The sequence below is a fragment of the Channa argus genome, chromosome 20 (assembly GCF_033026475.1).
Source record: "Channa argus isolate prfri chromosome 20, Channa argus male v1.0, whole genome shotgun sequence".
Taxonomy (NCBI): domain Eukaryota; kingdom Metazoa; phylum Chordata; class Actinopteri; order Anabantiformes; family Channidae; genus Channa; species Channa argus.
The window spans coordinates 12354051-12369631 of record NC_090216.1 but is presented as its reverse complement, the minus strand read 5'-3'; the positions used below and the strand labels follow the sequence as shown (position 1 = coordinate 12369631).

General features: G+C 38.7%; 2 protein-coding genes across 2 annotated transcripts; one reads left to right on the top strand and one right to left on the bottom strand.

The window, feature by feature from the left end:
* Nucleotides 1-1128: 1128 nt before the first annotated feature.
* Nucleotides 1129-2507, top strand: h1-0 (H1.0 linker histone). Its single transcript, XM_067487627.1, has one exon. It carries the CDS (start codon nt 1378-1380, stop codon nt 1963-1965), a length of 588 nt encoding a protein of 195 aa, XP_067343728.1. The 5' UTR covers nt 1129-1377; the 3' UTR covers nt 1966-2507.
* A 1337-nt stretch (nt 2508-3844) lies between these two features.
* Nucleotides 3845-15043, bottom strand: rhot2 (ras homolog family member T2). Its single transcript, XM_067487626.1, has 20 exons — nt 14852-15043; nt 13972-14030; nt 13078-13159; nt 12344-12387; nt 12115-12168; nt 11934-11986; nt 11549-11657; nt 11265-11366; nt 9994-10092; nt 9788-9896; nt 9572-9692; nt 9246-9330; nt 8986-9131; nt 8754-8854; nt 6752-6882; nt 6555-6635; nt 6346-6468; nt 5492-5694; nt 5165-5292; nt 3845-4994 (listed from the first exon to the last, which is right to left on the bottom strand). The coding sequence occupies exons 1-19, from the start codon at nt 14886-14888 to the stop codon at nt 5175-5177; spliced, it is 1857 nt and encodes a 618-aa protein (XP_067343727.1). The 5' UTR covers nt 14889-15043; the 3' UTR covers nt 3845-4994; nt 5165-5174.
* Between the last annotated feature and the right edge of the window lie 538 nt (nt 15044-15581).

Here is a 15581-nt window from a genome sequence, read left to right as displayed (position 1 = left end):
CTTATAACCATGCCACAGAGAAAAAGCACTACTCCTGTGATTTTGACTTTCATATAGGAATCAAAATGGCGTTGCAGGGAGGGACATCAGACCTCATATTAAAATAAGAATAACAATAACAATAATAATAACACTCATGAGGGACAATCATTGTAAAGTTTGTTATTTAGGGGGCTTTTGTTGCCTTGACTTGGCATCACAGACGCTCGTACAAATAAAGAAACCCAAATGTCAAAGCTATTGACTGTGGGCTGATGCGCTAGTTCCTGAACAAAAGAAAGCCATCACTGCGCCCTATATTGAAGGACTTTGGGCTCGACTGCAGCCCCGCTTGCAGCTGGACTCACACCTGGTCACACAACAGCCACTGACACATGTGCCCGAAATACGGGGATCAATATTAGAAGCCGGTATCACAATCCCTGATGTTTGGAGGTGTTGGCAACTTTCCTGACAATGGAGCTCGAGAGGCGACTGCCGTAGTGACAGTTATAATCAATTCTGCCCAAAAAGCAGCAAACACAGCAAAGCCCTCCACTGTATTACAACTCACATAAAGCTAGATTATCGTCCCAAGTGTCACCTGTAACTTAGATACGGTGACATTTAATTTATAGGTGGTTTAACAGTAAATAATCTCTACCACGTCACTCAAAGTCAATGGCCGGACTGTGTTAGTTGGGAAAATGTATCGATGTATTAAAAGCAAAAACGGAATCCCCCACTGACCAAACCACTGGCATCCGTTTAAGCATAGATTCAGTTTCGATATGCATTGAACGATTTCACCCCTGGTTCTGTCTGCTTGGGTCAATTTAACGCGAATTGTGCAAAATTGTTCACAGCACACATTACTTCCAGCGGGTTTTCCTGGAATAAAAGTTGTTCGCCGGCGCGGACATAGAAGACCGAGCGTGTCCCCGGGAAGCCGAATGTCTCTGCTATCAGCCCATAAGGTTTTGTGGAACAGAACTCTGCCGTGGGTTTTATATTTGTCAGGAGTTGGAGGATGAAGAAACACAAACGGGACGGCGCCAGTTCCATGGAGTCCGCTAGATCAGCTGCTGGCAGTTGCTGTTCTCAATCACGTCCGCAGATAGGCTTCATAGGCTCAGCGGAGCGCCTGTGGAATAAGACACTTAAGTGATCCTGTGGACGGACGCGTCACTTGTGGGGACAGTTACAGTATTTTTTATCTACAAAAGCAGAGAGTGTGGCATTGTCAGCCAACTCGGACTTTGTCGGGAAAAGCTTTATTTTTTATCCGTTCATACATTTCGCTCCGTCTGACTCTCCGGCGCTGCAGCCGAGCTGAGCCGGGTGAAATTACAGGTCCAGGACTTTTTTTTTGGTTAACTTCCTCAAAAGAAAGTCACCATGGCAGAGACGTCGGCAGCTCCGGCCAAAGCCAAAAAAGCATCCAAGCCTAAAAAACCCGCTTCTCATCCCAAGTACTCGGATATGATCAAAGCGGCCATCGTACACGACGCCAGCCGGAGTGGAGCGTCCCGCCAGTCAATCCAGAAGTACGTGAGGAAGAACTACAAGGTGGGCGACAATGCCGATGTGCAGATTAAAATGGCCCTGAAGAGGTTGGTGGCATCCGGGATGCTGCGCCACACCAAAGGCATCGGCGCGTCCGGATCCTTCAGGCTCACCAAACCCGAGGACGCCAAAAAGTCAACCAAGGCACCGGCACCTGCCAAACCAAAGAAGGCAGCGAAGCCCCCCAAACCCAAGAAGGCGGCCAAACCCAAGAAGGTGCCCAAGACGCCAGAAAAACCCAAGAAGGCAGCAGCGAAGAAAGTGAAAAAGGTCGCCAAAAAGGCGACACCAGTGAAAGCCAAAAAGGCACCAGCCAAGAAACCCAAGGCAGCCAAGCCCAAGGCAAAACCAGTGAAGAAGGCAGCCAAGCCCAAGGCAAAGACACCCAAAAAGGCAGCCAAAACTGCAAAAAAGAAGTAAAAAGGACAATATCAGACAGAGTCATTGTAAATACTTAAGAAAATGTTTTCATATATGTATTATTTTTGTAAGGTCTCATGCAAACTTATGCGGTTTTTCTAGTAGTTTCCCCTCAATTGCACTATAGCCTAAAGATGCTGTAGAAATAATTGAGCATTTTTAAATTTTATTTGGCGTTAATAATACTGTTCATTTGTGTTCGATCCTTAGATACACATTGGCCAGTCTAGGGTCTTGCTGAAAAGGAAAACAAATGTATATACAGTTGAACTAATGAATAGTTATTGTTAGTGCACGGAGTTAAACTGAAAATACAAATGTTTCAATGGCGTGAGCATTGTTGAGCCTTTACAATGTACAGACCACAGGGGGTGGATGTCAGCAAGTTTTTCCTAAAGGCTCTATAGTTGTCATTCAAGCTCCATTCTGTATATTTGCTCATGTTCAGACGACTCATCATATTCAAACATCCAAATGTGTTCAGTCACTTTTAAAGACTGTTTATACTGCAACTCAATAAACCTTTGTCATCTTTTGTAAAATGGCTTTGTGACCTTATTGCGCGCATTTTACGCGCGAGTAATGAACACTTGGCGAAGTACAGGCGAAAAGGGATCCAAGAAGAGCAGACGTAATATTCGTCACTGTAAAACTTCCTCCTCCATTTCCATATGCTATATATTATTTAGACATTTGCAAAGCTCTTTGATCCACTACATTACTGTGCGCCTGGATGCTGCAGACACCTATTTGGGCTCCAAATGAGGGATGACATTCTGGTGCAGACTGATAAACACTTACGCACATGTAATAAAAAAGTGTCCTTTTTTGTAGAGTTGAAGTAACAGTCATAGTACAGCTATTAAATTATCTTGAAAGTTAAACTACGACCTGTGGAATATAGAATTACCATGAAAAAGTGTGCCAGATTAAATATGAATCATGCGATCTAAATTATCTCATTACTTTAGATTTATTTGGGGGGAAAACGTGGATTTTGTCTAATACTGGAAACAGTATTAGACAAAACAGTATCGGGAAATAAATCTCTCAGAAATCTCTTGTGGTAGAAAACTGCGCGTAAATTTTTTGTATTTGTATTAGTGGTAAATACAAAGTTTCCAGACGAATTTAGTAGAGATAAATAGAGTCTCCTGCCAAACTGTTTAACATCTCCGCGCGCATTCGAAAACTGACCTGCACAAAGGGAACTACATCAGATTTTTTTCCACCGATCTTCAACCACATTAAACTCAAAATCCCAACATCCACTTTCCTCCCACTGGCTCCAGAGCATATAGGACGTGCCTACACACAGTCCAGCCTCTCCCCCACCTCCAACGTGCAGTACTGCCATCTGCTGGTGCCTCACAGAAACAGGCTGGAGTCAAACTGATCAAAGTTAAGATTGCGCACACATTACCCCCTGAGGATTGTTTTTCATTATTATACTGAAAGACAGGGGTAAGAACATCAAACTAGCCTTGTTAAACATCTTCGGGGAGAATGCGCAAAGAAGAGCGTCCGCTGAGACATGCTGTCTTGCATTTTGAGATGCTGCGTGCTAAAGGGCAGTAATTGGCGTTGCTTTCCCACAAAGTAATCCATATGAATTTTAAGAGCACTGATGTACAGTACTGTTGGGGAAAAGCACTTCTTGTAAAAAGTGGTTTGTGATTACGATGATGGTATCTCAAATATTAATTATTCACCAAACATGAACTTCATTAAAAAAAAAAAAAAAAAATGACATCAACACTTCAATACCCCTAGTGAATCATACACCCTGGCAGTACTACAGAGTGAAAACAATTGTGTGTGTCATGTCTCTACAGACTGGTATTTGTGTGTAAGTGCTTAAAAAAAAGTTCAGTCATAATCAAGAGTAAAAACACTACAATCTTCCAAGGTCAATTGAAAGACATTGAAGCACAACACACACAGCAAAACAACCATTACTGTTAGTCATTACTGTTTTGGGAAATAGTCCCCACTCAATCTGTTCTGGACGTTTATTAAGCTAAATCAGTTCACTTTCAGTAAGAAAACAGCCATATTTCAAAAGTCACAGAAATGTGTCCTGAAGAATCAGCAGGTCCCCGGCGAAATTAAGCATCAAAACAGACATTAACAACACTATCCACCATGTTGGAGAACAATACAGTGCTGGATTTAGTAACATAACCAGAGTGTATACACAGTGTCAGGTGTATGTGAATAGAAAAGGGTTTTTGGGTGTAAATTCCAATCAAATCGATTCTATAGTGAAAAGGGGATCAAAATAAAAGAACAAATAAAAGGATAAATACATTTGCCCAGATTTTTAACATTTGAAAGTTTTAAAGGCTTGCACAAACTCTGTTATAGGCGAAAATATGTCTCGTTTACTTGCAGATGTGTATAGAAACTACCATCTACCACACAAGCATAAAGAGAATTCTTTTTCTTTTTCCACGGCTCAGATCTGTAGAAGCCTTACTACTAAAATATTTTTATAATAAAATTTAAGATCATTAGAATGTTTCATTCTCAGGCAAAATGGTGCCTAAATGGCAAACAACATGCTAGGACTGCTGGAGTGATTTGGCAAATCAGAAGAACATCTTGTTTCTGTGGTGGCTTGGTCAAAAAGAAAAGTACTGTTCAATCAGGAGTTAAAGCAGCAGCCAGCCAGGATGTCCTCTGTTAAACATTCCCCAGGTGTTCTTCAGCCCATTGGTTCTTCAGTATACTCAAATTGGCCTTTTCCTAATATTCTTAGGAAACACAGCATGTCTATAAAAACCTTCCAATTTCACTGGTAACACTCAGATTATTGAAGAGAAAGCAGCAGACCTGATATTGCAACCCTCCTTCATTTCCATCATTATAATAAAGCACCTTTATGGATGTTAACAGTAGCAGTTCTTTTTGTATCAATATACCAAGCACATACAGGCGAACTCCTACATAGCCTGGCTAGTCAGTATAAGGCAGAAAAAGCTGGGCACAGCAGCACGGGGCTTCCAAATGCCTTTGGAGTTTTGGATCTGTTGACACACACGGAGGGACAAAGACAATAAGTCAAACACAGGGCCTTAAGGGTGCAAAGCAAAATGTTCAGATGGTTGTAGGTTTGGATCAGGTCTTGGAGGTTTGGTCTTTATGGATAGATAGATGGAGCGTCACGTTGGGGGTTTACAAAAAAAAAGAACTCAGCTGGTTGTTGGTCATTTCAGTCTAGCAACAGCTCTGTAGATGGCAAAGCCCAGAACTGCAACCACAGCTGAGCCAAGCGCAACCCTCAGCCAGAAAGATGAGCTGCTCATGTCTGAACCATTCAGATGTCTAGAGATTTGAAAAAATAAAATAAAAAATGATTAAGGGTTAGTCACAGATACACAAATAATCTACAGAGACAACCACTAACAATAGATATGTCTTGCTGGTTTTGCATCTCTGGCTTTGACAAGTTTTTGATGAATGTTAATAATAGAAACATTATTCTATTATGACCAATATTTATGTTAGTCTAAGTAGAACATACGGGTACGTAGCTGCCCAGGCAAGCCTGGCGTAGATGTTCTTGTTGGTGGAGTCAAGGAACAGACTGGAGAAGGGCAGCGGCGGCGGCAGGCGGTGTTTATAACAGAATTCAGCTGGGCTCATTCCATGGAACTGCTTTACTTCAGGGAGGTCCACCTTGGAGGCGACGAGCACACATGGGATGTTGCTCTCCATGTAGTGTTGCTGAGTAAACATTCAGATGAGGAGGGAAAGTATTTTATTTTCAAGGGAATCCTAATAAATTTCAAATAACCTTCACTCGAAATTCACACCAAAAGTGAGACGTGAGGAGTGGTTGTGCTGGGATACTGACATTCCACTTAACTTTTATATTCAACGTCTGTGCCTTTTTTAAAAATATCTAATATGGTAATACATAGGTAATATTTAAGAGATGAGAAGTCAAAGTTGAATTTTGGAAGATACTTTTTTTTTTATTCTAATAATAAAATCAGAGTAACATTCAACAAAGATTACAATTTGGTCTTGTATAAACATGCATCAGAAAAATATTGTACAGTTTCAGATTGTCTTTTATGGGTTTAGTGCTTTTTTAATTCTTTGACATATCACGTAAACCGAAAATGAAGATCTTTCCTCTGGAAACAATAGAGAACTGTCTCTCATGCATAGTTGTATCTTTAAAAGCAAGTGGTAGATTCAGCAAAGTGAGCTGCAATGCTGAATTATTAACACAGCTGGCTATGTGCAAACAAGAGCCATAAGAGTGTAAAGTAGATGTTTAAATGACCCAAACTAAAAAGCATAGTAAAAGCTTTATGATGGTAAAGTAAATCAAAGTGAACTCTAGTATTATTGTTTACTGTAACTTACCTTGTATATACTCGCACAGTAGTCAAAGGACTGTGGGTCACTGGAGTCATACATGAGACAAGCAACGTCGCAAGTGGCATCTGATGCCTTCAGGAATTCTGCCTCCACATCTACCTCATTGAGCTGTAGGGGGGAAAGTATGACATTCAGGCTTTGATTAAAGTCAGGGGTCAAGGGTCAGCATTACGATCAGGATAGGAGCTACATACAATAAGGTACTTCTCCTGGTTGCTGACATGAACAGTGTTTATGGCATAGGGAGAGAAGGCACTGCTGGGATTCCCCATACTCTGTATAACAGAAGAGAGAGAATAGGAAAACTAAAAATGTTGCTGTGCTTTTTTTAAGGTTATCAGGTTACCAACAATTGACCATTACAGCTCCAGACTAGCAGATGGCGCCATACCACAACACTGTGGCCCAGAAAAGCCTGAAGAAAGGCGGTTTTGCCTGTCCCCCGTGGTCCGATCACCTTGCAGAGAAAGACAGTTCGCTGTGTTTGGCGTTTCTCCAGGTCCACCTCTTTCTCTCGTGTCACTGCACAAACAAGCAGAAATACAAATTATAAAGCCACACAGAACACAGCTGAATAAGCTGATCAATCAAATCTCCAAAAGGTAAAACTAAAACTAGCCTTAAATCAAAAAAATTGCATAAAAACATAACATGAAATTTTACAGTAAGACGACTTCATAGCATTACATTAATCTCACTCTAGTGAAGTAAATAAAATTAGTCTCTGTATTGATTGTTTTAAACCTTGGATAGAGTGATGTCTTGTGACACCCTACAGCAAAAAAGTATACTAGAGCATAAGTATACTTCTATTCACCTATGATTCGTGTAATTAAAGAGTGCCCTTTGAAATACTTACAATATATACTTACTATACTAGCAATACATAATTCATACAATTCAAAATGTAGTGAAATACACAAAATACAAAAAACTACAGTCAAGTTAACTTTAGTCCCCTTAAGATAGCTATAATATACTTATTATTTGTAGAAGTATACAATACAATTTAAAAACATGCAATAGCAGAATAAAAGACACCAATCATGCATAACATTATGACCACCAGTGGAATTTAATACAAACCAATACAGTGGCTCTGGCATGAAGTCTACTTTTAGAAGGTTATAATTTCTCAGTTTTTAGGTTGAAACTGTCAGAAAGGTGATTTTTCATACTTTAATTAAATACTCATCAATCTATACTGTACTTCGTCAGCCTAGGCTGTTGTGGCACATAATGAAAGAATTTCTCTAAAGGCATCGAATATCTGTAGTAAATAATGTTGATATCCAACAGTTGTTTAAACACGGCACGGCTAAAAATAAGTGTATAACAATTCACTTCAAAATGTCTAAATAACAACTTTATTCTGTACTGAAAAACACTGCAGACATTGGCCAAAATCAGTAACCGATCCCCTTGCTAAAAAATTTGTGTTGATCTTTGGTCATTTCTGATCACTAGCAAGTCCTATTGAATGTTGCAAACCTTTTTTAAGGTGGTCTAAAATGAAGAATTTCATGACTTTTTTTTTTTTTTTTTTTTTTAGAAAAAATGTGATGTATGTTGCAATTTCTGATGTTTTAAATTGTAAGTCTACACTAAACTCATGTTGGATTGGTTAAATTAATTGTTGTAATCACAGCATCACTACTTTCTTGAGGGGCATTTTAGCTTTGTGATCAAGTATGAGACACAATGCAACATATTTCTTAACACTTTCCAATCTGGTCAAAGGTTTCCAGCCAAACTGTCCTAAGACTGGGACTAGTGCACACAAAGTGTTTCTGCACTAATCAGTCAATCATTCAGTAAAAACCATTGTTTGAGTTAATGCTAAAAAAACCACCTGCATTCCTTTCATTCCTGGATAGGCCACTGTATTTAATACCAGCAAAATAAACACATGCAATTTAGTGTACAAAGTTAAAATTAAGTGATCCATCTTTCATTCATTCACCTCTCAAAACAAATATACATATATGTGAATTTTGAGGCTACAGCAGTCTGGATTAAGACTAGTAATGGTCCTATAGTGCTTGGTTGTTGGTCTGCTGTTTTTTTTTGTTTTTTTTTTAATAGTTGCATTGTCCACCATCACCTTACAGTTATTAAAAGCCAACTTAAAATGTTCTTATTTCACATTTGATTAGTTGTCAGCCAGCAGCCTGAATTCACTCATTTGTTGGAGCCAAAGACCAAGACTCTTGTAGACATTGCCCACACTCAGAGTCCCCCTAACTCCACCTTTAATGTACATGCGCAGTTCGCTGGCCACAATCTGAGAAGGAGCAGAATCTTAGCAGTTGGTGCGAGGTTTGTTAAAAAGAGAAAGGTCTCCAGTTTTGGAATGAAGAAACACATACATATACATGCACACGCACACACACCTGTGATTGCTGCAGTCTGTGACCCCTGTTCAGTAAGGATAGGGTAGCCTAAGTATCCTAGGTACTCCAGGCAACGGTGAATGTCAAGGTACGCAGAAAGCCTGCATGTGAAAGCATGGACATACATGTGAGGGTTGGAAAGAGCCAATTATATATTGTCTTAAGTGCAGTAATGTGTAAATCCAGTGCATGCTTACCACCATACATATTAATAACTGAGTTAGATACATACGTCCACTGACAAAGGTAGCCATGATTAGAGATGTAGCCCTCATGAGTGGTTGGGACAGTCACATAGACCTCTGCACCCCATGGCATGTAAGGACACACACAGAACAGATTCCTAAGCTCAGTTGGTGACAGGGCAGAGTCTTTGTCCTGAGGGGAAGAAAAGACACTCTGATGTGGGTGTATACAAGACTAAACAAGGAGTTTTCCCACAGCAGTGTGAGTGGATCAGTTTGCACAAAGGCAGGAAGTATCAGAACTCACTTCATCATACTTGTCAAACAGCTGCTGGAGGAACTGGAGACCTAAATGATTAAGTTCTGTTGTGCAGCTGATGGGCACTCGTAGTCTATTCACATAAAAAGAACAATTATTAATTTAAATATAAGGGCACACCTGTGTGTATGAACGAACACAAAGACACATGAACACATAAAACAAATACGGCAAGTATGAATTAGATAACTGCATAATACATAAAGGAATGTTCTCTCCTGGCTATTTAATACAACGCATTCCAAAACTGCCATTATCAGCAATATAAAGTTTTACAGCTGGAATGACGATGAGGATACAGTTACTACACATACTCTGGGTAGAGGTAATCATCAGTTAACTCAAGGTTGTCATCATAACCAAACTTTCTAAGAATAGTCCATGTTGTTTCATGTCGGCCCCTCTGGATAAATAACGTGTTAAGGAACAAGAAACCTGCAAAACAAGAGCCACAATACTTAGGCATTAGTTGAGTGTGGATTTGCAACATGGTTTAAAGTTGCACATTCTCAGTCATGACTGAGTTTTACCATTAAGGGTCAAGCCATTGTCCTGCACCCCATCGCTGGTGTTCTTCCAAACTACTGTCTTCACATCGTCTAAAGCTTGAGGTGCCAGAGGATTCCCAAAACAAGATTTCTACAAAAAAAAATATGTTTTGTTTTTTTTAACAGTAAACAACATTTTTTAGGACAAAATAATAGCCGATATTATGTTAAATGATTTTAATCTGCACCTGAAATCTGTTGAGCTCAGCATCACTAAGGATACGGTCATTGTCCTGGTCAGAAATATAGAATATTCTACTGAGGGCTCGGACACACAGTGGTTTTAGCTGTGGAAAAGTATTAAAGGATAAAAAAAATTAACTATTATCAACCAGTCATTTGTATCCAGATATGTAGGTTGAGCCAGTTACAACATTAAAAATCCCATTAAAATAGTTCACCATAGGCCTGGGCAGTTTGTTTCCCTGCAGTTTGCTACAAGGCAAACAGCTCTATAGATTATGCACCTGTCACACCTCGACATCCCATATACATATGCACAGCTTTTGTTTTTAGATTTTAGCTCAGCATTCAACGTTATCATTACAGAAATCCTATTCTCAAAACTCTTGTAGATTTCTGTATCCTCCATCTGTCATTGGATAACCAGCTTCCTGACCAACAGGACACTGCATGCAAGGATGGGGGAAGTTACATCCTGCACATGGATGTAACATCTGAGATGATGACAAGACTCCGTACCGACGACAGGTTGATCATACAGGTTGCAAGCGAAACAAACTGAAGCTGAACATGCTCAAGAGTGTGGAGACTCATTAATAGCTGACTCCAGATTTCTTGCTACATTGCTGCTATCCATGCTGCACTGTACATACTGGACATAACACTAACAACCACATTCTGATATATGACACACTTTTAGATCAACAAGCCCAGAACTTGTCTTTTACAGATTTAGATTCTCCAATTATCCACAATAATTTGGATATAACACACAATACCTCTCAAATACTTTTCATGTTTTAAGCAAATTGTTCTGCCAATTGCTGAAATTGACCACAGGAACACACACACAATATGCGGCCAGTTCAGTGGCACCTGCATCACAATTATTAGGCTTTTGATAAATGATGATACACTTTTAACTTAAACATACGTGTTACACTGGTTGTCACTAAGAAATTAGTGGCAAAAGAAATTTGTTGCCACTAGATGGAGGCAACTTCAGTCACTTCATCCTGATGACACCCAACTCACTTTCTGTGTATGGGTAGTTCCACTGGCAAAATATTACTTTCCTAGACCTGGTGAGATGCTGTTTTGACTAGATAAACAATCTCTTTAGCAAAGAATGCTTTTACAAACACTTGTAAATACTGTTTGACTTGAAGCTGTTACTATTCTTCTATTCCAATTTCATCTACTTGAGTTTGTAGTTGTATAAAGTGATACTTTATGTACCAATAACAAAAAACAAACAAACAAAAATCCAGCAGACCTGTTTGTCCTCAGGGTCATAAAGTGGGGCAGTGGGGTGAAGAACTGCCTTCTGTGCATAGTAGAACAGCTCTGAAATGTTTTTCAGGTTTTTCGCAGAACACTTAAAAGAGGAAAACAACAGAGAGAATATTTCAGATACAATTATATACACAATTTAAAATCAGGGTAAATTGTGCATGTATATATTTGTGTATAACCCATAAATGATGTGTGCCTCAATGGTGAGGTCAGCAGGTGTGTACTAACTGCAGTTATTTGAGGACTGGATAGGTTCAGTCTCACCTCAACACAAGTCTCAATCTCAGAGAACTGGTTCATGATAGGAAGAATGGTTTCCATTGAGCTCCCACTGCGCAGATCAGATTTGTTTCCCGCAAGGATAATGGGAACCCTGATATAGAGAAAGGCAAACTCTTAATACAACCTGTAAAGTGAGTTGTTTTATATGATAATGACCTAACAACCTGGTAAATCTTCCACTAGAGGATATACTGCTCATCACGTATGGATTAAAATACTATAGAATGCATGCATTGACTATGCACTTTTTCCTGATTCTGAAAATTCTTATATTGACAAGTTTGCCAACATTACAAAAACTGGGAAGGAGAGCAAGGTTCAACAGCCACCATACATACACATACACCCAGCAACAGCTTATACATACTTGTTGCCTTTCTCTGCATCTCCATTTACCAAAGGTATCCACTTAGTTTTGATCTGGAAAATAGGACAGGTAATGAAATGTGGAATTTTGAAACAGTCCTATATCAAAATGCATCAGCTAAATCTAGTATACTGGTGAACAATATGTAATTAACAATTCAAAGTAACCAGAAGGTTGCTACCTTGTCTATGGTGTCCTCATTGGTGACATCATATACGACACACACCACATTAGCCTGTATGGGTTGAATCAAGTACAGATGACAAATACTTTGCAGCAGTAAGGATGACAGCATGTTTTAAATTATCTCCAGTTATGCCCACAAGTTAAAGAATTTAGTTTACAATAATGCTATGTTGTTAAAATGGGTAATGTTCAGTATATTCATTAGTGCTGTATTATGCATTTACCTTGATGATTTCATTTCTAAGGAACTCATCACTCTGTTCTTTTTCTGGTGGGGTTAAAGACAAACACAACAACCAAAAACATAAATCTAAATATCATATCATTTAGACCTTTATGCATTATTCATGGCTCAAACAACCTGCACACATACATTAAATTGTTTTACTATTGGTGTCTAATGTCCATCAAGTACCGAGACCAGAGAGTGCGGGAGGTTTAACTAACAATGAACTCCAAGTTGACAAACCCAGTGATGGAAATACCAATGGTTACAACAATGCCACTATCAACAGAGCTCTAAATTTACTGTGGAAACAAGTAAATAAAGAGCAGACCCAATGGAGCTGGAATGCTTTAGTTTAACCTTGCGTATTTATCTTTAAAAAAAATATATAGCAGCTGTGAAAGAACACTAGTTAGTTTTGAATTTTTTATTATATGTTCAGCTGTATCCTAGGGGGGAAAAAGAATTTATTTGCAGCACAATATGAACTCAAACAGTTGAGACATGCAGACCAATGACTGTAGCTTCATTTCAAACGCCAGGTAATAGCCTGATGATTTTGGTAACATAAAGCTGAAAATGCCCCTAGATTAAAACTTAAGAGTTAGGTAAAAAATATCAGTGAGCAGGTTATGTTCACAGAGTAAGTTAACACAAGTGTGTACCCCAACTATAGGTTAGCAGCCTTTCTGGAATAACCAGGTAGAGCACTGAATAATAACATCATGTTACCTGAGTAGTCCACTATGTGTGTGGGGACTTTCTCTGGAGTCACATCAGCTGGGATTGTGATCTCTTCAGCTCTAGGGGGAACCTGTAAAGGATTTGAAGATCAAAAAAACCCTATCTTCAATTCAGTGTTATTCATACACACATGGTTTCTGTTAAACCAGAAGCTGGAATGCTGGGTAATTTTTGCTGATTGAGGGAACTTTTGCAACAACAGTCCAGAATGTATCAGTGCCAATATGCCATGATCATAATGATCATGGCATATTGGCAATATGAGTCCAATAAAAGTTGTCTACCTACAATGTTACAGATTTGCCAGTGAGTATATAAATCTACAGCAAGGCTTAATCAGCACTAATTAGCAAAATTACAATAAAACTAACATTATTGGCAACATAGCATATATGTGCTAAAAGAGCTGCACAGATGTTAAACAACACAATAAAATTCTCAAAAAGTCACAAATGTTTAACAAGTTTAACACCAGGTGAACCATTTTAGATGTTCACCAATTTAATGACTATTGGTATTTGTAGATCAGCTTACATTACACACTTTTTTACACAGTACTGTATTTTATTTTTTTAAAACCCAGACACTGACATCTCAAACTAAGGATTTGATTATCTCCTCCTGTAAAAAGTAACTTTTACAGTGGGAGTAGAAGAAGTTGTGTGTAATGCAAAGTGAGCTGCAAAGCCAAATGAGAATGTTATCGTGCACTGTGAGCAGAACCAAAAACCAGAATTTGACTAGATGAATGAATGAATATTCAACACAGAAAACAGGAGGCCGATGGTTAGCTAGCTCACAATGCCCCTGCAAATTAATAATGATGAAAAAAAAAACTATTTTCAGTCACAGCACAGCTGTGGTATTTGCAGTGAAACTTGCCTCTTCTGGAAACTCTTCTCCAACCAAAGACATGATGAGTGATGTCTTCCCCACCTTGGCTGTTAGGACAGGTGAGAGAAGATGCTATAAAATGACTTCAGGGCTAAATGTAGCTGTGATCGAAGTGAAAACTGTGGTACTTGGTATTTTTTATGTCAATAATAGAAAAGCTGTTACGGACCGACGTGAACCAAACAGGTTTTTTTTTGCAACTGACGTTATACAGGGGAGTGTTTATCTCTATTAAGTCAAATGCCTCGGATCTGTCTATAAAGGTTACTGGAACATTAACATCTGCATAAAGTTATAGTTAAGCTACTGGAAAATGTATGGTAATATGAAATATTATAGTAAAGTCCGGATTTTAGCTACCGTAGTGTAGCTAGCTACTTAATGTTCGTGTAGGTTAACTGTTGTTACTTAGCTAATAGTTTATAACTAAAACAACTCTCTTACTGCAGCTAGCGTTAACCGTTAGCTAACATCTCACTACTCCAGATAAACTGTCTATGGTAATGTTGGCTGTATTACGGTTTTCAGTGGAAGAAAGCTCGTTGGCTCCAAATTAAAAAAAACAAAAAACAAAAACGTTTAAAACTTCAACCGTACAGCTAACAAACCAACCTTCAACCACAACTTCAAAGGTAACTCTAAGCTATGTTAGCGTGGCAAAAGTTATTAAACATTTGAAAAGCAGCCACTTTACAAGCAACATTACTTTTATCTGGCAATACAAACGCACAACTTACATTTGCATTTTACTAATAACCCGCGTAAAATCCGGAACAGTTAAGTAAGTAACGTTAAGTTAATTTAGCTTCAGCTGCTAATGTTTGCTAGTCTTTTAGCAGGTTTTCATCTGTCAGTAAGAATGACTTACGTTCCCCCAGTAAAAGTATCCTGACGTCTTGTTTCATGTTTCCTCTGTGTGAAAAACAGTCAGACGTGCTGAGACGCTACAGAGCCATTTATCTTGCATTTGAATGTCACTTTTCTATTTAGAATCAAACGTGTCTCTCCACAGAGACGTGCACACAAGGTGAAACCATATCGTTCCGGTTCACACAGGAGACTGAGGAAAAAGTGCCATCTTCTGGACAACAAATAACAGTAGTCTAGTCCGTTGTCAGGGAAACAAGCAACATTATTGAGAAACGTTTTCTGTGAAATTACTTTGTTATCAGCTCAATTGTGGAATGTGGAGTTTAATAAATGGATCAATTTTGGACCACCGGACTTTACACCCATCTTTACACAAAATTTTGAACTCCAATAACGTGTACTAAATGCTTTAGTGAAGGAACGGGTTTTATGATATTTATTATATGAGAGACTTGATGATATGATGAGATTTTCATAAAGATGACGGTATAATACTTCCGAATAAACGTGTAAAGGAAAAGCCATCTGATTAGGAGCATAATATATAAATTCATCTGCTGAATCTTTAGGAAATAGCCCTATATAGGCCAAAGCTTGTAAAACAATTGCAATTGTTTTCTATCAAATTGCAAGACATCTCCCAGGAACATAATACTACCTAAAACGGGTTCATCATTCTTTTATATATAGCCATATAAATACTGTGACTGTATGAATTTGTATATGCA